The sequence below is a fragment of the Eurosta solidaginis genome, chromosome 1 (genome assembly GCF_040869045.1).
Source record: "Eurosta solidaginis isolate ZX-2024a chromosome 1, ASM4086904v1, whole genome shotgun sequence".
NCBI lineage: Eukaryota > Metazoa > Arthropoda > Insecta > Diptera > Tephritidae > Eurosta > Eurosta solidaginis.
The window spans coordinates 13,792,841-13,820,127 of record NC_090319.1 but is presented as its reverse complement, the minus strand read 5'-3'; the positions used below and the strand labels follow the sequence as shown (position 1 = coordinate 13,820,127).

General features: G+C 38.6%; 2 protein-coding genes across 6 annotated transcripts in view; one reads left to right on the top strand and one right to left on the bottom strand.

The window, feature by feature from the left end:
* Nucleotides 1-27,287, top strand: part of sad (Cytochrome P450 family protein sad) — a 265,008-nt gene that overhangs the window by 151,873 nt on the left and 85,848 nt on the right. The gene's annotated exons all lie outside the window — the stretch shown is intronic.
* The window catches only part of Cftr (CF transmembrane conductance regulator), a 91,562-nt gene that overhangs the window by 27,717 nt on the left and 36,558 nt on the right, over nucleotides 1-27,287 (bottom strand). For all 5 annotated transcript variants that reach the window (XM_067780944.1, XM_067780920.1, XM_067780925.1 and 2 more), the window contains exons 2-5: nucleotides 20,151-20,365; nucleotides 9,353-9,484; nucleotides 9,018-9,253; nucleotides 6,206-6,459 (exon numbers count right to left, since the gene is read on the bottom strand). In XM_067780944.1, coding sequence (XP_067637045.1) covers nucleotides 6,206-6,459; nucleotides 9,018-9,253; nucleotides 9,353-9,484; nucleotides 20,151-20,335 — 807 coding nt within the window. In that variant the 5' untranslated portion in view covers nucleotides 20,336-20,365. The remainder of the gene's footprint in view (nucleotides 1-6,205; nucleotides 6,460-9,017; nucleotides 9,254-9,352; nucleotides 9,485-20,150; nucleotides 20,366-27,287) is intronic.

Genomic DNA, 27,287 nt, shown 5'->3' with positions numbered 1-27,287 from the left:
ATGGCACGTTGAAACGTATTTGTTCCAGGGAAAAAGGCGTATCAACCGTTCTATTAATAATATCATATATAAAATTAAGTGATAGGATAGTTCCTTCACTATTTTACGATTTCAAGTTAGTTAGAAGACACCGGTAACTGTAAGATGGGATTGGATCTCGAAAATGCCGACCGAAGCGCAAATCGCGTTTGATTTGCTAGTGATTATCAATAAATTGTCAACATTTCATTCAACGAACACGAGATTTTGCCTCAGCTGTGTCAAACTTTGACGAACGTGATGCTCTATCACTAAGGTCCGGTTTTTCAGTATAAGTTCAACTCAGTTTGCCAGTTAAACAACATTTAAACTTATTCTGCAGTTTTTCAGTCTACTTTAACTGAAGTTTAAGCTAAGCTTAAGCAGCCGATCTGCCAGGGTTAAACTCTAGTTAACCTATCAGTTATTTGCGTTCGTGCGAAATGGCGTCGAATATACACAACAAGCATTTGGGATTGAGTACAATTAGAGGTCATGTTGATAACTAAGCATACTTCTAAAATATCAAGAGTTGTTTCGAAACAGTGGCTCAACTCGAGAATCTTAGCGTACTAAGCAAAAGAGGGAATTTTTTATAAAGCAAAACATGCCATTACTTAAGTTGAAAAAATGTAATTAAACAAGTAAGGAAGGTTAAGTTCGGGTGTAACCGAACATTACATACTCAGTTGAGAGCTATGGTGACAACATATGGGAAAATAACCATGTAGGAAAATGAACCGATGGAAATCCTGGAATGTGTTTGTATGACATGCGTATCAAATGAAAAGCATTAAAGAGTATTTTATGAGGGAGTGGGCCATAGTTCTATAGGTGGACGCCATTTAGGGATATAGCCATAAAGGTGGATCAGGGTTGACTCTAGAATGCGTTTGTACGATATGGGTATCAAATGAAAGGTGTTAATGAGTATTTTAAAAGGGAGTTAGTTCCATAGGTGGACGCCGTTTCGAGATATCGCCATAAAGGTGGACCGGGGGTGACCCTAGAATTTGTTTGTACAATATGGGTATCAAAAGAAAGGTGTTAATGAGTATTTTAAAAGGGAGTAATCCTTAGTTCCATAGGTGGACGCCGTTTCGAGATATCGCCATAAAGGTGGACCAGGGGTGACTCTAGAATGTGTTTGTACGATATGGGTATCAAATTAAAGGTATTAATGAGGGTTTTAAAAGGGAGTGGTGGTTGTTGTATAGGTGGTCGCCTTTTCGAGATATCGCCATAAAGGTGGACCAAGGGTGACTCTAGAGTGCGTTTGTACGATATGGGTATCAAATGAAAGGTGTTAATGAGTATTTTAAAAGGGAGTAATCCTTAGTTCCATAGGTGGACGCCGTTTCGAGATATCGCCATAAAGGTGGACCAGGGGTTACCCTAGAATTTGTTTGTACAATATGGGTATCAAAAGAAAGGTGTTAATGAGTATTTTAAAAGGGAGTAATCCTTAGTTCCATAGGTGGTCGCCTTTTCGAGATATCGCCATAAAGGTGGACCAGGGGTGACTCTAGAGTGCGTTTGTACGATATGGGTATCAAATGAAAGGTGTTAATGAGTATTTTAAAAGGGAGTAATCCTTAGTTCCATAGGTGGACGCCGTTTCGAGATATCGCCATAAAGGTGGACCAGGGGTTACCCTAGAATTTGTTTGTACAATATGGGTATCAAAAGAAAGGTGTTAATGAGTATTTTAAAAGGGAGTAATCCTTAGTTCCATAGGTGGACGCCGTTTCGAGATATCGCCATAAAGGTGGACCAGGGGTGACCCTAGAATTTGTTTGTACAATATGGGCATCAAACAAAAGGTGTTAATGAGTATTTTAAAAGGGAGTGGGCCTTAGTTCTATAGGTGGACGCCGTTTCCAAATATCGCCACAAAGGTGGACCAGGGGTGACTCTAGAATGTGTTTGTACAATATGGGTATCAAAAGAAAGGTGTTAATGAGTATTTTAAAAGGGAGTAATCCTTAGTTCCATAGGTGGACGCCGTTTCGAGATATCGCCATAAAGGTGGACCAGGGGTTACCCTAGAATTTGTTTGTACAATATGGGTATCAAAAGAAAGGTGTTAATGAGTATTTTAAAAGGGAGTAATCCTTAGTTCCATAGGTGGTCGCCTTTTCGAGATATCGCCATAAAGGTGGACCAGGGGTGACTCTAGAGTGCGTTTGTACGATATGGGTATCAAATGAAAGGTGTTAATGAGTATTTTAAAAGGGAGTAATCCTTAGTTCCATAGGTGGACGCCGTTTCGAGATATCGCCATAAAGGTGGACCAGGGGTTACCCTAGAATTTGTTTGTACAATATGGGTATCAAAAGAAAGGTGTTAATGAGTATTTTAAAAGGGAGTTAGTTCCATAGGTGGACGCCGTTTCGAGATATCGCCATAAAGGTGGACCGGGGGTGACCCTAGAATTTGTTTGTACAATATGGGTATCAAAAGAAAGGTGTTAATGAGTATTTTAAAAGGGAGTAATCCTTAGTTCCATAGGTGGACGCCGTTTCGAGATATCGCCATAAAGGTGGACCAGGGGTGACTCTAGAATGTGTTTGTACGATATGGGTATCAAATTAAAGGTATTAATGAGGGTTTTAAAATGGAGTGGTGGTTGTTGTATAGGTGGTCGCATTTTGGAGATATCGCCATAAAGGTGGACCAGGGGTGACTCTAGAGTGCGTTTGTACGATATAGATATCAAATGAAAGGTGTTAATGAGTATTTTAAAAGGGAGTAATCCTTAGTTCCATAGGTGGACGCGGTTTCGAGATATCGCCATAAAGGTGGACCAGGGGTTACCCTAGAATTTGTTTGTACAATATGGGTATCAAAAGAAAGGTGTTAATGAGTATTTTAAAAGGGAGTAATTCTTAGTTCCATAGGTGGTCGCCTTTTCGAGATATCGCCATAAAGGTGGACCAGGGGTGACTCTAGAGTGCGTTTGTACGATATGGGTATCAAATGAAAGGTGTTAATGAGTATTTTTAAAAGGGAGTGGGCCTTCGTTCTATAGGTGTTCGCCTTTTCGAGATATCGCCATAAAGGTGGACCAGGGGTGACTTTAGAATATGTTTGTACGATATGGGTATCAAATGAAAGGTGTTAATGAGTATTTTAAAAGGGCGTGGGGCTTAGTTCTATAGGTGGACACCTTTTCGAGATATCGCCATAAAGGTGGACAGGGGTGACTCTAGAATGAGTTTGTACGATATGGGTATCAAATTAAAGGCATTAATGAGAGTTTTAAAAGGGAGTGGTAGTAGTTGTATATGTGAAGGCGTTTTCCAGATATCGACCATGTGGACCAGGGTGACCCAGAACATTATCTGTTGGATACCGCTAATTTATTTATATATGTAATACCTGCCAAGGTTTTAAGGGTTTTTTTATTTCGCCCTGCAGAACTTTTTCATTTTCTTCTACATAATATGATAGGTGTCACAACCACTTTATAAAGTTTTTTCTAAAGTTATATTTCGCGTCAATAAAACAATCCAATTACCTTACCATGTTTCATCCCTTTTTTCGTATTTGGTATAGAATTATGGCATTTTTTTCATTTTTCGTAATTTTCGATATCGAAAAAGTGGGCGTGGTTATAGTCGGATTTCGTTCATTTTTCATACCAAGATAAAGTGAGTTCAAGTAAGCACGTGAACTAAGTTCATTAAAGATATATCGATTTTTGCTCAAGTTATCGTGTTAACGGCCATGCGGAAGGACAGACGGACGACTGTGTATAAAAACTGGGCTAGACATCAACCGATTCCGCCCATTTTCACAGAAAACATTTAACGTCATAAAATCTATGCCCGTACCAAATTTCAAAAGGATTGGTTAATTTTTGTTCGACTTATGGCGTTAAAAGTATCCTAGACAAATTAAATAAAAAAGGGCGGAGCCACGCCCATTTTGAAATTTTCTTATATTTTTGTATTTTGTTGCACCACATCATTACTGGAGTTGAATGTTGACATAATTTACTTATATATTGTAAGGATATTAAATTTTTTGTTAAAATTTTACTTTAAAAAAAAATTTTTTTTAAAAGTGGGCGTGGTCCTTCTCCGATTTTGCTAATTTTTATTAAGCGTACATATAGTAATAGGAGTAACGTTCCTGCCAAATTTCATCATGATAACTTCAACGACTGTCAAATTACAGCTTGCAAAACTTCTAAGTTACCTTCTTTTAAAAGAGGGCGGTGCCACGCCCATTGCCCAAAAATTTACTAATTTTCTATTCTGCGTTATAAGTTCAACTCATATACCAAGTTTCGTCGCTTTATCTGTCTTTTGTAATTAATTATCGCACTTTTTCGGTTTTTCGAAATTTTCGATATCGAAAAAGTGGGCGTGGTTATAGTCCGATATAGTTCATTTTAAATAGCGATCTGAGATGAGTGCTCAGGAACCTGCATATCAAATTTCATCAAGATACCTCAAAATTTACTCAAGTTATCGTGTTAACGGACGGACGGACGGACATGGCTCAATCAAATTTTTTTTCGATCCTGATTATTTTGATATATGGAAGTCTATATCTATCTCGATTCCTTTATATATGTACAACCAACCGTTATCCAATCAAACTTAATATACTCTGTGAGCTCTGCTCAACTGAGTATAAAAATTGTGGCTCTCTAACTGGACTCAAATGTAAGATTCCATGATGTTGATTTCTTCGGTGTCGTAGGCGGAGCACGCTACCATCACATCACGGCGGCCGCCATAATAATTTATTCTTGATTAATTACGCTTCATTACTGCTATCAACCAGGTGCTTATTTCTCACAATAAACAGCTGTTGGTTTTGGTCGTACCCCCTTGCAGATTTTTTGCAGCTCCACCTCAACTCGATATCCAATGTAAAATATTAACTGGAGAAATGGGCTGAATATTCATTTGAGAACTGTACATTTCTCAAAACCTCTCGAAATTAGAATAATAATTGGAAAATATTAATTAATTTTTAAATATTAAACTGGAAAACTTTAAATTTTACAAAATTTCTCAAAGGTTGGATAGTGACTGGGGAACGAAGTTGGTTATCAACTCGATAACTATCTGGTTTAAGAATAATTAAATAATGATGTTGGATATCACTTCCGGAACTAGATATATATGTATTTCGCCGGAGAATTTTTTCCATGTTTGTTGGGTAAACAAAATCCAGTTGTTGCCGTATCTACAAATTATCTTGATAATAAAAAAAACCAAAAACCGCCCAAACCAGCATACCCATAGGCGGCCTTAAACTGTGACTGAAAAACTGCTCAGTAGATTAACTGAAGTTTAAATTTGACTAGAGTTTAAGCAGACTTAGTTTAGGCTTAGCTTAACCAACTACTGAAAAACCGGGCCTTAATGTAGCACTGCTGCAACAGCTGCTGTTCGAACACACCCTTTTATTAATTTGAATAACTATTTAATAAGAGTTTTTGCCTGTTACCGATTACAAGTTTTTATAGTTGAGGAGCGATTAATGGGTACTATTATCGATTCACATAACGATTTTACTGCTTTATAATGATTATGTTATCTTACTTATTAATTGGCGCTTAACCGTCTAAACGGTTATGGCCGTCCAACAAGGCGCGCCAGTCGCTCCTTCGCTTCGCCAACCGGCGCCAATTGGTCACACCAAGGGAGTTTAAATCGTTTTCCACCTGGTCCTTCCAACGGAGTGGGGCCGCCCTCTACCTCTGCTTCCATAGGCGGGTTCCGATAGAAACACTTTCTTGGCCGGAGCATCATTTTTCATTCGCATAACATGGCCTAGCCAGAGCAGCCGCTGCGTTTTAATTCGCTGGACTATGTTGCTGTCTGCGTATAGCTCGTACAGCTCATCATTAAATCTTCCTCGGTACTCGCCATCGCCAACGCGTAGAGGTCCATAAATCTTTCGAATGACTTTTCTCTCGAACACTCCCAAAGCCGCTTCATCTGCTGTTGTCATGGTCCATGCTTCTGCCCCATATAGCAGGACGGGTACGATAAGTGACTTGTAGAGTGATTATGTTATCAGTCCTCACAATTTAACTAAATATTTAGTTCCCAAGGCACTCTTAAAAGGGTATGATTTACCAACTTTTTAGCGAAAAATAAAGACCCAGCACCGCCACTTTTAAGTACTTAGCATATCGTTTTCATTATACAAACTTACTTACCTTTCTATAAATTAGAGAGCAGCAAGCAATACGCATGCGCGCACCCATGAGTCTTTGTCTCAAATCCACATGATGTATCATAAAGCAACCAAGTAATGTAGATAACACCAAAATAGCACCAAGCCAATAAACATCTTGTAATATATACAATAACGGATCGTCAAAATCTGTAAAATCCGCTTGATCATTAGCAGCAATTGAAAATTGGACTGTAGTAGTTGGTTTTCCGGTGACACCAATCGTATTAGAAGATGCTATATACATAGTATGAGAAAGGAAAAAAGTAAAAGCAATAAACTGTTTAAAACAAATGCAAACTATGTATCATCATTGCTGTAATCAGTTCAGTCAAACCAATCAATTGATGACGAACACCACCTAATTGGCACGCAATTGAATGGATGTCTTTGAAATGTGCGTACTGTTTTGTTTGCTTTGTAGAATTATTTTGTGTCACCAGCAACAATTGCCTCATGCTCTAATTATTATAATGGAACAATTACAAGCAATGATTATAACACGAAATGCGTTCAATATATGTACATACTAGGGATGTAAGGGAAGTGAATTTAGCGAAACCGGATGCGGAACTAAAAAATTTGATTTTTCGCAATTGGTTTTTGTTTTTTGTTTCTTATTTCACTCGAGTCTTTTACTTAGAAACTTTTATTTTTGTACGAAAAAATCTTCGGTTAGAAACTGGTATATGCATACTGAATGAATTTTTCGATTTGGCCCCGTCTCACCCATTCAAACAGTAATACCTAGGACAAAAATATCACTTTCAAGTTTTGGTCCAGATTAGAGATAAGTATGGATTAATTCGGTATTATATGGGGCCTATTTTGAATGTGTTATATAATCATCTTTGCTTCATTCCGGTGTCATTTCGAAATAATTACGGGATTATGTTAGCGACTAATTCGGGTTCATTTTGGTACTATTTTGGATTATTTTAGCACGGTTCGCAAATATCGGCGTTTGTTATCGACGAGTTATCTGCATGTTATTGATAACAACTGCTCTCGAAGAAATGCCGATGTATTATCGACATGTAAACGGTTTATTATTGAAAAGCTATCGATTTTTTATCGAAAAAATATTAAGTTCTTATAAGATCATTGTGACGAATATTAGCAGCACTAAGGGATACTATTATCTCTAAGCCAATACTAAGCAGTGACTTGTATGCACATCAATAAATCAATCATTATGTCTATACATATGTCCATACAAGCAGCGGAGAGCAACGCACAAACACATGCATATATCTGAGATACTCCCAAAAGTAGGCAATAATTTGTGCAAGTATCACTCACATGTACACGCGCATATGAGAAGCTATAAACGTGGTTATAGCTGGTAATTTTATAGTTGGTAACTAACTAGTAAATTCTAGAAATAGAACCGCCTAGAAATATGCCAATGAGGAAACCAAACAGTATAAAAGCAGCAAGAGTTGAGGCACAAAAAATCAGTTTGATTTAAGAAGCTATTAGTTGCGAAGTATAACTGTTATTTTCAAGTAGTCTAATAAAGACCATTTTTGCATTATTCAATATTGGAGTTATTTATTCAACAGTTTAGAGATTCGAACGTTAGCAGAAGATTTGGAATGAGCGGAATTTCAGTAAATTCGTTACAATATTATCGATGTTTGTTTTTGGAGGTTAAGACAGCGCGTTGGCCTCAAGTGGCCCAATGCAACCAGGCTAATCCTGTTCACGCGATTATTTTATTTCAATATTTTTTTTTTTTTGCAGAATCGTAAGGCAGAAGTTTGTCAAGCGTCGATATTTAAAACTGCTTAGCTACAGAAGTGATGTCATGACCTGAGTGTAATACTTAAATTAATAAAACATGAACAAACATATTGTACATTAATTATTAAGAGAGGTGAGAACAGTCCTTTTTATAGAAAAAAGGGAGTCCGAGCTATCAAATATGTTTGAATGGGAATTATAATCTTGGCACAAGCACCGGAAAGGTTCGTTTAGTTCGAAATTAGTTCTACATTGTCTCAGCAGAAAAGGTTTGAAGTGTCTCGTAGTGCGAGAGGGAACACAACAGTTTATTCGTTCAAAAGAAATGGGCTTAAAATCGATCCATTTAGTAGTTTTGTCATAAATATTACACCAAGCATTTCCCTTCGACTAGCAAGAGTTGGTAGATAGATAAGCTTTAATCGGTTAGTGAAGGGGGAAGATTATACAAAGAGTCCCATCGACAAAATATCGCTTTGTCATTGAAAAAAAAATTCAGTCGTTATCAAAAATATAACAAATTGCTATTTTTTCGATAAAAATCGATATTTTTTCGATAGAAAACCGATATTTTTGGGATAGCACATCGATAAAATTTTAATAGGATTCAAGGGGTTGTATAGCGCAACCCTTTCATGAGGTTTATAGCTTCTTCAACCCAATTTTCGCCTCATCTACCTGTGGCGAATCCTGTTTCTGTAGCAGGTGAGGCTCTTGTGACCCTCCTTATGAAACCAATGAGTGGCCTAGAAGCTGGTCATATGAAATCGTTCCGTGATGGCGCTTGTTACCGGAACGTACCCACATGAAAAATAAGCCTTTTGATAACTAGGTTAGACTTCGAAGGCTAAGATTGTACAAAATATCCACTGCGAAGGAATTGAAACTTTGTTGTTCAACTCAGCTACGAAATAAAATATAGACATTTTACAAGAATCGAATCAGAGATAGAAAAGACCCAACAAAGCAAATAATTTCCTTAGGTACCGCACACTACTGATACCAACACATGCTTTACGCCCTATTTTTTCAAACACACATACACTCACCTCCTCCACTACTGCTCGCGCCACCACCAGCACCACCAATATCAGCTACCAATGATAACAATGAAACGCTTTTCATGACTGAATCTATGGAACGTGTCATACGATTTGTATCGTTTACTATCGCCGCCACCGTCTCATCAGTCGGCATGGTGGCATTAATCATGCGAATTGATGGGGCAGCAACTTGTTTTTGAAATTGCATCAATAATTGTGCAAGTACTGCTGGTATAAGTGATCTGCGAAACAAAAAAATGTTAAATTAAATATACAAAATATACAAAAGGCAGAATATACATATGTATGTACATATGTATTTCTTTCTGGAGCCAACTTACTTTATTGTGATATAAATAAGCGATATTAAGCCATCCATAACTGCGGGCAGCCAAAAAGTACGAAGTATTGCGTTTCGTAGTAGAGGTTTGCGCCCTTTGCGATGGGCGCGCGCCAATTCGCTATACCAATTTCTAGGAGAAAAGGCAGAAATGCAATACGTATTAAAAGGTTTATCGTTTAAAAATTTAAAAAAATTAAAAACACCCTTTGATTATTTCTTTTAATTTTTCTTTTTAATTTTTCCATTATAAAACACGGACCTAAAGCCAGCTATAAATACATATTTAAAGATAAAAGGTCGCTAAAAAATTCATAATTTAAAAATTTATATCTAAATATACATCTTATAAAATAAAGCCGCGGCTTTTCAATTAAGGCTGGGTGCGAGTTGATCTAAATTTTAGGTACCTAAACTAATATTCCGCTGGAACATTCCAGCACTGCAACAATTTCGGAAAAAACTGTGCGAGTTCATTTGACAACTAATTGTTGTTTGTTTATACACACAATACAAAACCGTAGTTTACTCAGGAACACATGCTTCTGCAGGACAGGGATCAGGGGAGGATACATTTTACTTAGATCACAGAACAAGAAAATGCAGCGCCTCCGCCTAATTGGACGCTTGCTTCCATCTCAAGTTGAAGACGGGTACCTACATTGGGAATGCCCCAAATAACAAATTTTAGGGAAGCGGTGCGGGCGTTGAGAACCACATACGTATGTAACTGCTGAATCTGAACCAGCGTTGAAGATCATGGATCTAATTTGTATTCCGCCAGCGTTAACGCCAATCTATTTAAAACCATCACTGCACCCTTCAACTATTGATCGGACACAACCGCAGTCGAATCATCGTCCTCTGGTCAATAAAGTAGCTATAATTGGCATATAAATACATATGTAGAAATCAAAAAGAAAACTGAATAAAATAACAAAAAAACAATTTTATTTTGTTCTTCAAATTTGACATTTCAATTTAGGTTGAAAAGCATGGCTCATCTGTAAAGCAACAAAATATGTCTGTCCAAATTGTCAAAATCTGTGTATGTGTAAGAAAATGTTGCCAATGTGTTGGTTTCATTTTGAGTTTGCCATCTCCTTTTGACAATCCCTTCGGCCATGCTTAACCTCACGACCAATGGTTCTTTTCCTATTAAAGGAGCTAGAAAATGGGCTGAACTATTGGTATGAGATGAGCCAACCATATAATTGAACCATGGTTGAAAAGTATGCTCAAAAAAATTCAAATTTTTTTTTTGCACTGCCTCGCCGACAGTTTCCAGTGATTTAGGTTTTTTGTGTATTTAGGTAGCATTTAGGCAAACTCGAACACAGCCTCCTGATAAAAATTTGAAAAATGTTTGAAAATAGGCGTGGCACCGCCCACTTGTGATAAAATCAATTTTACAAATATTATTAATCATCAAACAAAAACCGTTAAACCTATCATAACAAAATTCGGCAGAAGGTTTGCTTTACTATAAGGAATGTTTCGAAGAAAAATTAACGAAATCGGTTAAGAACCACGCCCACTGTTATATAAAATATTTTTAACGGTCTCGTGGACAAATAAAATAAGCTATATCTTTGCAAAAAAGAGCTTTATATCAATGGTATTTAATTTTCCAAGTGGATTTATAACAATAAATAGGAAAAACTTCAAATTAAAAAAAATGGGCGTGGCACCGCCCCTTATATGACTGCAACAACAAAATTTTAGAAACAACCTTTTTCAATAAAATGAAGGTTTTTCTAAGCGTGGACGCAACTGGAAAGTGTTTTGGCAGGCACTCCGAGTGTATTTATGCCATAAAAAGCTTCTCAGTGTAAACTCATTTGCCTAGCAGATGCCGTTCGGAGTCGGCATAAAACATGTAGGCACGTCCCGCTAATTTGTATCCCGCTAATTTGCGAATTGGAAAAGAAGCTCGGCCTAAAATCTCTTCAGCGTGCTTTGCACACAGAGTATATTAACTTTGATTGGAAAACGGTTGGTTGTACAGGTATAAAGGAATCGAGATAGATATAGACTTCCATATATCAAAATCATCAGTATGGAAAAAAAATGTATTGAGCCATGTCCGTCCGTCCGTCCGTTAACACGATAACTTGAGTGAATTTTGAGGTATCTTGATGAAATTTGGTATGTAGGTTCCTGGGCACTCATCTCAGATCGCTATTTAAAATGAAAGATATCGGACTATAACCACGCCCACTTTTTCGATATCGAAAATTTCGAAAAACCGAAAAAGTGCCATAGTTCATTATTGAAAACGGATATAGCGATGAAACTTGGTAGGTGCGTTGACATTATGACGAAAAATAGAAAATTAGTAAAATTTTGGACAATGGGCGTGGCACCGCCTACTTTTAAAAGAAGGTAATTTAAAAGTTTTGCAAGCTGTAATTTCGCAGTCGTTGAAGATATCATGATGGAATTTGGCAGGCACGTTCCCCCTATTACTATATGTGCGCTGAATAAAAATTAGCAAAATCGGATGACGAACACGCCCACTTTTAAAAAAAAATTTTTAAGTCAAATTTTAACAAAAAATTTAATATCTTTACAGTATATAAGTAACTTATGTCAACATTCAACTCCAGTAATGATATGGTGCAACAAAATACAAAAACAAAAGAAAATTTCAAAACGGGCGTGGCTCCGCCCTTTTTCATTTAATTTGTCTAGGATAGTTTTAATGCCATAAGTCGAACAAAAATTTACCAATCCTTGTGAAATAGCGGTAGCGGCTTGATATAAATCGATATATCGTTACTAAACTCAGTTCACGTACTTATCTGAACTCACTTTGTATTGGTATAAAAAATGGCCGAAATCCGACTATGACAACGCCCGCTTTTTCGATATCGAAAATTACGAAAAATGAAAAATGCCATAATTCTATACCAAATACGAAAAAAGGGATGAAACATGGTAATTGGATTGGTTTATTGACGCAAAATATAACTTTAGAAAAAAACTTTGTAAAATGGGTGTGCCACCTACTATATTAAGTAGAAGAAAATGAAAAAGTTCTGTGGGGCGAAAACAACAGCCCTTGGAATTTTGGCAGGAATACTGTTCGTGGTATTACATATATAAATAAATTAGCGGTACCCGACAGATGATGTTCTGGGTCACCCTGGTCCACATTTTGGTCGATATATCGAAAACGCCTTCACATATACAACTACCACCACTCCCTTTTAAAACCCTCATTAATGCCTTTAATTTGATACCCATATTGTACAAAAATATCATAGGGTCACCCCTGGTCTACCTTTATGGCGATATCTCGAAAAGGCGTCCACCTATGGAACTAAGGCCCACTCCCTTTTAAAATACTCATTAACACCTTTCATTTAATACCCATATTGTACAAACGCATTCTAGAGTCAATCCTGGTCCACCTTTATAACGATATCCCGAAAAGGCGTCCACCTATAGAACTATGGCCTACTCCCTCTTAAAATATTCTTTAATACCTTCCATTTGATACACATGTCATACAAACACATTCCAGAGTTACCCTATGTTCATTTTCCTACATGGTTATTTTCCCTTATTTTGTCACCATAGCTCTCAACTGTGTATGTAATGTTCGGTTACACCCGAACTTAGCCTTCGTTACTTGTTATATATATAACATTTTGGAAAACACAAAAAACATGATTATTTAGTAAATAATACACCTAGAATGTTGGAATTTTACGTGTGGACTGATATTGAGACTCTTGATAAAAATAAAAAAAAAATTTTCTGGGTGGTACCGATCGATGCGCAAAACATCTAATTTACGATACGATTTGTTATAATTAGCTAGTAATTGTGACAGAGGAAACGAGAGAAAGGAATAAAGAGAGAAGGGAATGAGACAGAAAGATATAGGTTGAAACGAAAATAGTGTGATAGTGGCAAAGAGGGAGAGCGAAGGAGGGGAATCTAGAGAGGGGAGAGGGATAAATGGAGAAGAGGAGAGGGGGAAGGAGAGAGCGAGACAGAGAGAGGGACAGTAAGAGATAAAAACTTATTAAAATTCATAAATATATTGCAAAGCTAGGGTAGAATAACGTCTGTCGGGTCTGCTTGTATTATTCTAAAATAAGGTAATTGTGTATATACTTATAACTATTGTGCCATACACCTCCGATAAGATTTAGGTCGAGCTTCTCATTGTATTGAAATAAATAAAAATGAATATTGAAGTCAAAGGTATTTATTTCATTTTGAAATAATTTTAGTCTTTAGCTTGTTGTGTTTTTTTTTTTTTTTTTTTTTGTTATTCAAAATTTCACCAATGCCTTTATTAGTGTTTATTTGCACAAATATTTAAATATCAGCTAAGAATTCAATTGGGTTCCTCACCGATCCTCACGTTGGGACTTATATCATATTATTATTCACAGTTTTAAGATTCTAAAGTGTTAATATCAGCTGCCACTTTCTGCCACTAACTATGTTTTGCCACAGTTTTCTGATAGCGTCACTCTGATAAATTATTGTCGTATGTTGTATGTGCTCACATTATTTTATCCAGTCGAAGATATGCAAATGTAAACTTTTGTGTGTGTTTGTTGTTTTGTTATTGTTCTGTATGCAAAATCTTTAATTAATTAATTAATAACTTCAATTTCTTTATTTAAACCTGTTAAACATTGTATTTGCGATAGACACATCTTACCACTTTTCCCCCCACATCTACTTACTTTTTGTATGTATGCGGTGAAAGTAAGCGGTTAAGATACTTGGCTTGGATATCATACGTGGTTCCAGGCTCTGGATCAGGGACTGGTATCAGTCTTAGACCGGCCATAGTGACGAATTGCCACACGTGATTAGTTATCACGTCCTGCACGAGGTGCCCCTGCTTCTACTGATAATGGGGGATCTAGAGAGGACAACTCGATAAAACTCGCACCCCTGAGTCATTGTGCCGAGCTCAGGAGAGGGAGGACCCTGTTAAGGGTCAAGATCGGTACGCAGCGGTGACGAACTGGATTGTTAGGGATTTTGATTTTGACTCTGTTTTCGACTTGATGACTTTGGGCTGGTAGGTGCGGTATTCTGCCACCTCAGTAGGTCGGGGTGAAACCTTACTGAAATGGCTGGTAGGCTAATTTTGCACCTGCCCACGTCCCATTAAAACCGTGGCGGGCCTCAAGGTACGTTCCGGCTCCGTAGCCGTTAAGTTGGTGGTGTAGGTGCGGTTGAAAAATTTTCCGGTTTGCGTCCGCTCTAGCTCTGAACGCATTACCCTCGCGTGGCCTCCCTCCGCAGCATAGATAACCACGATACCGCGACTACGCAATCGGCTCCGGAAAGCGCCTTGAGGGGGGACTTTTTAGAATGGACAAGACTAACACGAATCCGCCAAGTGTGGGGTGCGGAAGAAGAGCGGTTTTGATGGAAATCCGCCAAATCAATCTTCAACACTCTAAGGCGGCTTCCGCCAATTTGTTGCTCTGCCTTGAAAAAGGCGGAGTGGATATAGTCCTTGTCCAGGAGCCGTGCTGAGTAGTAACGGCAGAAAGATTTCTGGATTAAGGACTAGAAAATTCAACACCTTTGTACATGGGGAGGCAGGTAGGCCTAGATCCTGTGTGCTTGTTAAAAAAGATATTAAAGCTTTTATTCTCTCTAATTTCAGCAATGCTGACGTAATCACGGTCTGCCTCGCGCGAGGCAGTAATGAAATGTGGGTGGTCTCAGCTTATATGCCCCATGGGGACGTAGCGGGACCACCACCTGCGATACTGGGCGAAATCACCGCCGAAGCAAGGCGGAGAGGTGTTGGCGTGATCATCGGTGCCGATGCTAATGCCCATCATAGCATCTGGGGAAGCTCGGATACCAACACTAGAGGTGAGTCTTTATTTACTTTTATTGTAGATGAGGGGCTTTGTATATGTAATAGGGGGAATGACCCGACTTTTATTACTGCGGTAAGGGAGGAGGTCCTGAACCTCACCCTGGTTAGTAGAGAGGTGTAAGGTCGGATATCTGGCTGGAGGGTTCTCAACGAGCACTCCTTCTCTGATCACCAATATATTCAGTTCTCGCTGAACGAAGAACGTCCCGGTAAAATATCTTTTAGGAACCCTAAAAGTACTAACTGGGGCTTTTATTGTAGGAAGATGGGAGAGCTGTTGCTTGCGGCGCCTACCTTTAGTTCGGACCTCTCCGAATCTGAGATAGACGTTCTGGTGGAAAACTTCACCTCGGCAAGCAATAGCGCCTTTCAACTGTCCTCTCCATTGAAAACTTACAGGGGGAAGGGCAAGCCGCCCTGGTGGTCGGATTCTCTTGACGACCTAAGAGCGTGCAGTCAGCGGCTCTTCAACAGAGCCAGGAGGAGTAAACTACCCTCGGACTGGGAGCTCTAGAAGGTGGGCTGGGGATTTATAAATCTGAAATAAGGATAGCCAAGCGAGATTCATGGCGGCCACCGTGGTGTGATGGTAGCGTGCTCCGCCTACCACACCGGATGCCCTGGGTTCAAACCCCGGGCAAAGCAACATCAAAAATTTTAGAAATAAGGTTTTTCAATTAGAAGAAAATTTTTCTAAGCGGGGTCGCCCCTCGGCAGTGTTTGGCAAGCGCTCCGGGTGTATTTCTGCCATGAAAAGCTCTCAGTGAAAACTCATCTGCCTTGCAGATGCCGTTCGGAGTCGGCATAAAATCATGTAGGTCCCGTCCGGCCAATTTGTAGGGAAAATCAGGAGGAGCACGACGCAAATTGGAAGAGAAGCTCGGCCTTAGATCTCTTCGAAGGTTATGGCGCCTTACATTTATTTTTCTTTTATTTAAGCGAGATTCATGGCGAAGTTTCTGCGAAAACGTAGAAGGCTGCAATGAATCGGCGAGGTTTAGAAAAACAATCTCTAAGAATCCCGCTCCTCTGGGGTATCTGAGAGATGCTGGTGGGACTGGTCGATGAGTAGCGAGGAGTCCCCAGGGCTTTTACTGGATATCATTTTCCCGATGTCCCAATTGCGCAGGGATCTTCGCCTGCATGTTCGGCGGGCGTTGACCATGCAGAAGTGCCTGCCATTCCAATACGGGAAAGTCAAATAACCTGGGCTATAGGGTCGTTCAAGCCATATAAGTCTCCGGGCCCGGATTGAATCATTCCTGCGCAACTTCAAAAGTCTTTGGGGACTTCCTGCCGCTGGTTGACCATCATCTACACTAGCTGCCTCAGGCTTAACTATATCCCGAAGTCTTGGCACACGGTTAGGGTTATTTTCATTCCGAAGGCCGGCAGAAGCTCTCATGTATCACCTAAGGATTTCAAGCCAATCAGTCTCTCGTCGTTTCTTCTTAAGACGTTTGAGCCGTTGATTGGCCTGTATCTACGGGAAAGGATACCTCGGGGGTTACTGTCGGCTTCACAGCATGCGTACTGAAAGGGCAGATCGACGGAAACGGCTCTCCATTCGATTGTAAAGCAAATAGATTGATATCTCTACGAGAACACAAAGAGTATGCTCTGGGTGCCTTTCTAGACAACGAGGGGCTTTTAACAATGTCTTACCGGGGGCAATCGAAAGAGCTCTGGTGGGTTTAGGAGTCGAGGCGGCTCTGGTTGAATTTATTAACAAACTTCTATGCGGCAGAATTATCGCAGCGGAGTGGGGAGGGGCCATAATTAAGAGGGTGTGCAGGGGCACGCCACAGGGGGGTGTCCTATCTCCCTGCTCTGGGTTGTGGTAGTCAACGAGCTTCTTGTGGAGCTGGAGACCAATGGTTGTCGGGTGGTTGCCTATGCAGATGACGTCGCTATCCTAGTCAGAGGCAAATTTTTGGGCACCCTGCGCGATGTTCTGCAGGGCTACTTGGATACTGTGGCTAGGTGGGCTGAATCATGTGTGGCGGTTAGCCCGGGAAAAACGGAATTGGTTGTTTTTACAAGGAGATATAAGATGCCCGATTTCAGAACTCCCTCGATTGGGGGGTACCGTTGGTACTTTCTAATAGGGTTAAATATTTGGAGATTGTTTTGGACAAGAAACTGTCCTGGAGACCCAATGTGGAAGATCAGGCCAGGAAGGCCGCCGTTGCCTTGTACTGCTGCAGAGGGGCTATCGGAAAGAGATGGGGACTCTCGCCAGGAGTAGTACACTGGCTTTATGAGATGGTGGTCAAACCGATTCTGATATATGGGGTGCTGGTCTGAGGGAAAGCACTGGACACGGCGAGCACCTCCAAAATGTTAGTGTCAGTGCAACTGACGGTGCTGATTGGTATCAGTGGCGCTCTGAGAACAACACCTACCTTGGCACTGAATGTCATGCTGAACATACATCCAGTAGATATTGCGGGAAAGGCAGCCGCGACCCGGTCGTTGGTCAGGCTTCGTGATATGGGTTATGAGCTCTCTGATTTCGGACACTCTAGCCTTCTCACTAATTTCGACTTTATCCCGGACAGGACGGACTATTTTATGCCGATGACCGCTCCCTATGCAACCTTCACCCCAGTCGTTCCCCCGAGGGAGGAGTGGGGAAGAGGAATTATCTGGGGCATGGGACCGGTTAAGTTGTTCACGGATGGGTCGAAGTTGGACGGAAAGGTTGGCGGGGGTCTTTTGTCAAGAGCTAAATGTAAGCCGCAAGTTTAAGTTGGCTGATCACTGCAGTGTATTCCAAGCGGAAGTTGCTGCAATTAAGGATGCGGTGGATGGAATGCTATCCAGTGCAACTACGGTTAGGGAATTTAACATCTACTCTGATAGCCAAGCGGCTATCAAGGCCTTGAGCTCAACTACAGTGCGATCGAGGGTGGTCTGGGAGTGCCTGACCTCGCTTGCGATTGCATCGAATTATTTTAGAATTAAGATTATCTGGGTTCCGGGCCACAGTGATATCCCGGGTAACTGTCAAGCGGATCTCCTAGCCCGCATCGGTACAACTGAACCGGATGAAGATGGCTGTAGGGATTTCGGGATTCCGCTGGCCACCTGTGGATTGCTCCTCCATAGCTCAGCAAACGTTGGGTGGACAACACGTCTTGCAGGGTAGCAAGATCTTTTTAGCCGAAAGTGGATGGCAGGAGGTCTGCTGAAATAATTGGGTTCACTAAGGCTCACCTATAAAATGGTCATTGGGGTTTTGACAGGGCACTGTCCGATGGGTATCCATGCGGTACGTCTCAATATACTGGAAACTCCATCCTGCTGCAGCTGTTTGGAGGACGATGAGGTTGAATCACCAAATCACTTTATGCTTGATTGCCCAGCTTTTGCCAGAACTAGGCGAAAGTACTTCGGTCGCGACTCACTTGGATGTCCCGAGGATTTAACCAAAGTTGAGATCGGTATCACTCGGAGCTTTATCGTTGCTACTCAACGATTCTCTAAGTAGCTAGATCTAAGTCACCGTTATTTTTGGTGTATGTGGTATCACAATGGACCTTCGTGTTGTTCAAGTGAGCTATCCTTATCAGTGCAGCTACCACCTAACCTAACCTAAGTGGGTGGTTGTGGGTCGGTTTGAAGGTATCAGCCGCACCAATTTTATGAAAAAATTACTCTCACATATTTGTAAAGCCGTGACCAAAGTTTCACGTTGATATCTCTACTGGAAGTATTTTTGGCCACCGACTCCATATAAGGCCGACCAGTGTGCAATGGCACAAATTGTGAAGTTGTTTCGTGCCGATTAATAAATAAATCAGTCCAACGATTGCATTATTATTTTTTTTTTTGCAATAACTCATTTTATTTCGTGCCTTGTTGTTGTAACAACATAAAACGCTTTTCGAAAAGTTCATGTGGTGTTGTTTGTGTGAATAGTTTTTGAATTAGCCAAAGCGAAAAGCTTAAATAATCGCTTGGTTAGTCTATAATGAGACAAGAAAAATTTATTTTTCATTTCAGCACGTGCTCTACCCAACAACTTTTTGTATGATCGACAACACCAACAAAGTTTCTTACATTTAGGTATGCATTCTTTTAATTTTATGGCTAATAATTATTATTTTGTTCGCTGCCTTAGTTTGTGTTAACAGCTGCTTTGGAACCCCAACAAACATTGAAAAAATATTTCTGCAGCCTTCGAGAAATATATAGTTCTCAAGTTGATATCCAACATCATTCTCAATCATTATCCAACTTTGAGAAATTTTCTGCAAGGCAGATGAGTTTTCACTGAGAAGTTTTTCATGGCAAAAATACACCTTGCAAAATAACTGCCAAGGGGCGAACCCGCTAAGAAAAAGCGAAAAAACTTATTTCTAAAATTTTTTTGTATTGCTTCACACACCACGGCGGTAGCATTAATGAAGCGTTATAAATTAAAAATAATTTATACGTATTTTATTTCATTTTTTAATGTAATTACTGCAGAAATTGAGCTTACATTTGAGAATCACACTTTAGTACAAGTTGAAACTATATTTTTCTCAACTTGAGAAACAGCATTTTTTGTCATAAAAAATATGGCCTTTTGTTGATAACGCAATGATTCCAAGTTGAGCCACTGTTGAGAAACAGATGTTAGGAATTAAGAGCTGTGTTTGTTACCAACTTGAGCTCTAATGTGCCTCAAGCCTAAATGTTTATTGGAAACAAGCAATAAAGCGATAAAATCTAGCAACAAATATGTTAACACTTATACGTATATTTTACCCCACGTTGCAATAGACGGCGATCCAGATCTCGATAAAAATTCAAAAACGAAATTATCCATATGGATCATATTAATTCTTTATCGGGATCTGGAGCACTGTCTATTGAAACACGGGGTTAGTCAATCAACATTAAATTTAATAGAATATTACTCGATTTTACTCACTTTTCCAAGCGGTCTCCTAAATCTTCCGAATTATCTGCCGGCAGGCACTTAGTTAAGTCTTCAGTATTTAGTCCATGTTTGGAGCCTTTGTAAAGTAGAGGTATGGCCCAAACAAATAGTAGTTGTGATAAAATATTTGCATGACGGCGAGGATTTGATTTTTCCGGTTTACGTGAACTATCCATTTTGAGTTTGAGAGCTTATTATTACCAGACCTGTAAATAAACAAAGCAGAGTTCATTAAAATATAGCAATTTGACTATTAATCATATATATTATTTCTAATTGCTGTTTTTATGTACGGGTCCCTTTTTCGCTCTTATTTGGAATCCAAATCTATAAATAAAGTTTTGGTTGTAAAGATGGAGATTCGGGCTATTAGCGAGCTTTGGGAAATTTTGGTTGTAGTGCTTTTGTTTAGCTATAGTTTATTAAAATAATTTGTTAAAAATAAACGATTGTGAGCACACAAAGAAATATATTTGTACTATGGAACTATTGTGAATATTTGCCATGCATTACCGACAGTTGCTCCCATACGCTAGATGACAGCGCAAGGTGTAAGTTTTAATTGATTGATAGAACAGCTGATTTCTGTTGATATTTGATAAGAGACTTTTATATTGGTTGCACAAGATGCGCACGGTCCGGCTCGTATTGTAATAACTGTAATCTTTTTCAATTAAGTTAGAAAAAGAATAACCCGACTGTTTAAATAAGCGCGAAGTTTGCAAATTATACCACAAAAGAGGGAGGCGCCAGTGTAGAACATTTGGTGGTATGCGCCAGTACCTCGGGACACCTGTAAAGTAAATGGGATGTACAAAGGTACTTCCTCGATTAACTTTTATTTTTGAAGGGATCACCATTTGAAAAAGTGTGTGGGTGAAACAAAAAAATTTAATATAGGAGACTACACCTGTGTACACAAAAATAGCAGGACCAATTAATAATCTTGTTTTTTATTTTGCAAATTTTTTTCTTTAAAATATTTTTCGCTAATTAGACGAAGATGCGGCCATCGTAAAGTAAATGCGATGTACAAAATACGTTTTCATTTTTTGATTGGGCATATGGGTTGGCAGAGGAAGAGGACGGTCCCCAATCCGTTGGTATTACCAGTTAGACCAACGAAGAAGCGACTGGCGCGCCTTGTTCGACGGCTGCGTGGCCGAAGCATACAAGGTGGCAGCACGGTGACATACCTACAAACATAAATAAAAGTTCCATGTACTTTGTTTTTGTAAATCGATGGACTAATGTCAAGATGGTACTGAACCGGAAGTTGAAGTGTCAAATCATATTAAAAAAGTACCAACCAGCTGATTTCCGGCAGTCACCTGTTACTGGTTCCGCCATGAACGGCCGACGAACCGTTAAACCGGCAAGCGCCAGTTAAGTAAAGTAAGTAAATCCTAGGAGAAATATTTTAATAAGTTGTATCACGAATACTATTTCAAAAAAGTGTTTTCCCAAAATTCGTTCGAAAGTTCAGGGGATTAGTAAATTTTTTTCTTAAAGTATCAGAATTTTAAGAAACTTTTTGAGTACTCGGCGCTCTTTTATAAATGTGAAGTCGTCTTTTGCAATTGAGAATACTTAGCAGTAAATGAGAATAGCTAATTGTAAATACGAAATCGGCCATTCCATGTAAAAATAGTCAATTGTAAATAAGAAAGCGCCAAATTAGAATTCGAAAGCATCAATTGTAATTGAGAATATTTAGTTGTGCATGAAAAATTACCTAAACGAACTGCTCCTTCCGTCGATCGACACCACTTCAGACACTGATATGCAGTAGGTGCTTTATCAGCCACACTTGACTAAACTGATATCGATCTGCAATTGAGAACTTTCATTTCCATATAACGATTTAGCATTAACAACTGCCGCTTTCCCATTTCCATAAATTGCTTTCGCATTATCATTTGTTGCTTTCTAATTTACTAATGACTATTTGAATATTGCGGCCGCTGTGGTGTAATGGTAGCGTGCTCCGCCTAACACATCGAAGATTCTGGGTTCACACCGCGGGCAAAGCAACATCAACATTTTTTTAAAATTGGTTATCATAATTTTCGTTTCAAAATTCATCAAAGTATTTTCTAAAGTTATTGTGGCGAATATTAGCAGTTCCATACATCACTATACTGCTAGTAAACAAATGCACAACAATATCAAAGTAATCAGCCACACATATACGCAACAGCAAAGCTAAGAGCGAAGAGATTATTTCACATACACACAAGTAGTCAGCAGCTAAGTGCGAGGAAGAAAGAGAAACAATCACACATCATGTAATCATTACCTAAGAATACAAGTTACTACTTACTAACTAAATATACACGCATATAACTAGAAGACAAACGTGAATATCAGATGCAGTAATGAAAAATATATAGGCAGATGTTCGAGAAGGCTGTTCGTGAAAAGTGGCAACAGAGAGTATAAAAGCGGCGCAAGCTGAGGAATACTCAATCAGTTTGATTTTATCACGCTATACGCAAAGTATGCGAGTAGTTTGATTGTGAAGTACTACTACCACAGTAGTGTTGTCAATAAAGAACATTTTGCTATACTGAATATTTAACTTATTTATTCGACAGTTCAACGATTCGAACTATAACAGAAGCTGCAGAATAATCAAGGCTTGCTAAAATTCGTTACACTATCAAAAAAGTAAGAATATACTAACTGACGAAAACTGTTACCAACTGCTGCTGCCATTTTCGCTTTCTCATGTGAAGCTAAGAGATCAATTTCATACAGAAAATACACGACAATTCTTGAGCTTTTTCTTAAGAACTCCTATAATTTTTTGTGATGCACTGCATTTTTTGGCTAATGACCTCCGAAGAAAAAATGTATAAATCAACAAAAATTGCGATTAAAGTAAATTGCTCATTATATTAATGCAAAAACATAACTAAGAAATTTCTTATCTATTCTACATTCGAAATGCGGTTGTCAGCATTTTACTACAGTTCTAATCAACAACTTATGTTTATAGTTGAGAATTTGTGCAATAAGCTAATTTAATATGGGTAATGGGAATATGACCTTTCGGTGCACTGTGGAGTAAAATAACACTTTAAGCTGAAACACTTATTTCATTTTAGTTACAAAACTAATATATTCGGGGGGAAATCACTCTTGGTAACAAGTGAATTGGTACCAAGTAAGCAACTGAAACATTAAGGCCTCTCTCGATAGACAAAAAATACGCTTCATAAGTCTTTTGCCTACCCTGATACATGACGCGGGTATTGGCGCTTTTCTTACGTCAATACTATGAAACCAGCGCCATAAATTTTTGTCAATGCAATCGCGCTAAGCGCTTTTCCGGCGCTGTCAAGTAGATTGTGGCAGGCATGAATTTAGTTAGTTATCGCTACCATTGCCATTGAATTGTTGTTTCGAACAAAAAAAAATATAGAAATTGTACTACTAGACTGTGTGACTAGCGTCAGTGATGTCATTGCGGTACTATCTTATGAAATAATGTACAGAGGCTTTTTGCCTCGGTGCCAAAGGAATTTGAATGATAAGCTGGAACGAAAAAATTCCTAAAAGCTTGCTGGCTAGACCATGTTTGAGCATAAAATAGGACGCTCCGGCTCAAAAAGTTTGACAGCTGAGGAACGGGAGACGTCCACTACTGAGTTGAGAGGGACTGATGGAGGGAAGAGACTCAAGTTCCTCGGTATTTTTAAATGGCGTCAGTTATCGCGAAGCAGTAACGATTGTCGTGACTTGTGTCGCAAAAAAATCGCTTAGGTGCCTCAGCATTAATTACTTAAGGTTAACGATAATAAATTAAAGCTTAAAATCTCACAATCCAATAAGTGATCGGTAAACCACTGTTATGGCTTGAACGCTAAACAGTGGTTCAGATGCGGAAGAAGTATAGATGAAAGAATTTAAAGCAATTTCTTATATAGAACTTCTCCGATTTTTCCTGCAGCCTATATATCATACAAAGTTTAATCTGGTTTAGTCTCAGCGTTGATTTTTTCTTGAGAGGTTTAACTCAAATACATAAAAACAGTATTTGTTGCTAGCGAACCCGGAGGTCCCTTAATTTTAAGTTCTGAATTAATATTGTGGCGAATATTGTCAATTTCGATACGTCATTAAGCCGCTAGTTAGTAAACATTGATACAATTGCACGCACTCAATTCACACGTATTCTTGATTTCTTCCATTTAGTAGTCGCGGAGCATGCCGACGAATGTTGTCCATGTTTCACTATTTGCCGCCCATTGAAAACAAAACATCTTCGCTTGTTGCTTGCTAATAAGCGAATGAACAACATGCAAACGATGCATGAACTGATTTGCGCGAGCATTGCACCCTCACTAACACAGCTGCATTTTCATTTTGCCGACGTCTGCTGATATCTGATCCGTCAACTGCCTGACAGGATGCTCAAGATGGCGGCATTTTGGCAGCGTTATGACAGGATGTTCAATATGGCGGCGAATACGGTCGCCTATCCGGGTGATAGAAAGAGGTACAGGATGAGAGCACGATTGTCACTTTGAAAATCAGGTGATCCATTCTATTTGTACCAAACAGCTGATTTTTGGCAGTCACCTGTTCCTGGTTCCGCCATGAGCATATGAGAGAATTTATTTAAACAAGTAATCGGGAAGGTTGTTCGCGAAAAAATCAAAACCCTGGGAGAAATCGGCTAACGAGGCAACTGAGAGTACAAAAACGGTGTAGTTCAAGTGATAGTCAATCAGTTTGATTTTAACACGCTGTAAGTGAAGTGCGCGAATACTTTAAATTAATGTTAAATTCTACTATCATAGCAGTGCTGTCAATAAAGAGCATTTTATATACAAAGCATTTGAGGTTATTTATTCGACAATTCAGTGATTTGAACAACAGTAAAAGGCACAGAAAATTGAGAACTTTTAAAACTCGCAACAATATATAAAAGTTTGGCGTAGATATTGGGGCATACTTGCAGCTTTTTTGGAAGATAGCCCATAGAAATGTATGTCAAAAAGCTGTAACCAACTGTAAGTTCATACTTAATTTTGAATATGCGTGTGACCCATTGAGTTTGTTTCAGGTTGACATTACAGCCCAAATCACTGTGCGCCATTGCAATTACCAGTGCATAAAAATTGAGCGAGAGATAGAGAGGAACTAGCCCTATTTTTTAAGTAAACATATAAATGACTTGTAATATGTAGGAAACGTATGAAACGAATTCATTATTTACAAAAAAAGTGTATGTACTATAACGGCGTGGAAGAATTTCAGCTCAACACAGTCATGCGTGTAATAAGCGATGTTTGCAGATAACAATAAAATGCAGTATTCTTTTGTACAGGCATGGACCAAGTAACTTAAGAGTATGCACTATTTTAAAATTAAATTTACTGTAACCATAATATTCAGGGCTGTCATGGAATCCAAGTCGGTTTTGCGTTTTGTAGGAATTACAAACCAATATTGATTTAAATTGGTGTCATAAAACCGTATTGGTTTTGCTATTTTCGAATGTAAATAAAAGCGATGGTCGAATCAGCTGTTTTGCGGTGCACCGGCAATTTTGATGTTAATTTTTTTGGCAAAATTTTATAAAATAGTTGCTTTGTGCATTTAAACAGAAATAAACAAATTTATTGACATCAAAATGGCATCAGCAGTTGTAGCATCTATGTATATATTAGGCCGGTCGATTTGTGGGGAGGCAAAAAAATCGCCCATTGCTCTGTGAAAATCATATTCTAGGGATCAAAATAAGAAACTTTGCCGAAGGAACCATACCTCTAAAACGAATTCTGAGGACCCCTTCTTTGGGTCGTAGGGGCAAATTTTGAAAAATCCCACTTTGAAATGCCTATGTTTTTTCTTTTTGGAGTTTATTTTTCTCTTTAGAAATTTATTTAGTCAGAACATATGTAAATGAAAAAATGAATTTAACTTAGTAACAGAAAAGAAATTAAAAAAAATTATTAGAAATTAGCGGTTTTACAACCCTCTTTTAAAACCAAGGCATCACTGTGATGCATTTGCATGTCGTAAACATAGTTGTGTGGGTTTTTTATTCAACCGTTTTAAAAAATGAAGGTATCACTGTGACACAATTGCAGATCGTAAAATTGCTTGTGTTGTTTTTTAAGCCACCACAAGACCCAGCAGGTAGAATTGAAATTGCCCCTTCCCAAAAGTTCGACCCAAAGGTGGGGACATCAGGATTCGTTTTAGAGGTATGGTTCCTTCGGAAAAGTTTCTTATTTTGATCCCTTGATTTTCACGGAGCGATTTTTAAATCGGCCCGCCCTAGTATATATTAATACGCTAACAAAATTTCCATACAATCAATTGACAGACTGTTTCGCATACTTAGCATACGTAAAATCATATAAAAGTTATATGAATCGATTCGTATTGATCAGCCGCAGTGCATAGGCCTATTATTGTTAACAAATATTACTCTTTTTGTTTATAATTAATAGAAAAAGTTTTTTGTAAATTCGAAAATCTGTGCAACTATCCAAATTGCCATCTGTAGGACGCATTATGTACACAAACCCCCCCTCAGTACAAAGCTCCAAATGCTCAATTGTCGCGTTGCTCAAATGTTTCATCTCTACATATGTATATATTTGTACACGCCAAACGGTGAGAGAACTACTGCTTCGCTCATTTTCAGTTCAAATGCATTGCCGTGCTGCTCAAATGTTTCATCTCTACATATGTATATATTCGTACCCGCCAAACGGTGAGACAACTAATGCTACACTCTTTTTCAGTTCAAATAAAATATTGTTTCCCATTGCTGCCAATTACCTATATTGGTCTGTACCAAAATCTTTAAAAAATTGTTCTAAAATAATTGTTAGCGCACAAAAAAAATTTAAAGAGAAGTAATAACTTAACCGGCCTATTTTTTGTACAAATTTTACTTACACGTAAAAGCATAGGTCTTTATTTAACAGATTCTTTGTTTTTCATTTTAGGTGCTTTTAAAAAAATGAAATCAGAAACAATGAGTCAACTTTTGTTCAAACTCACTAAATTTATTTATTTATAACAATTAATTGCAAATTTGACCCAAATGTTTTTTGCATTTCCAGATTTTATGCTCATTTTAGATATAGCACGTCTTATAGT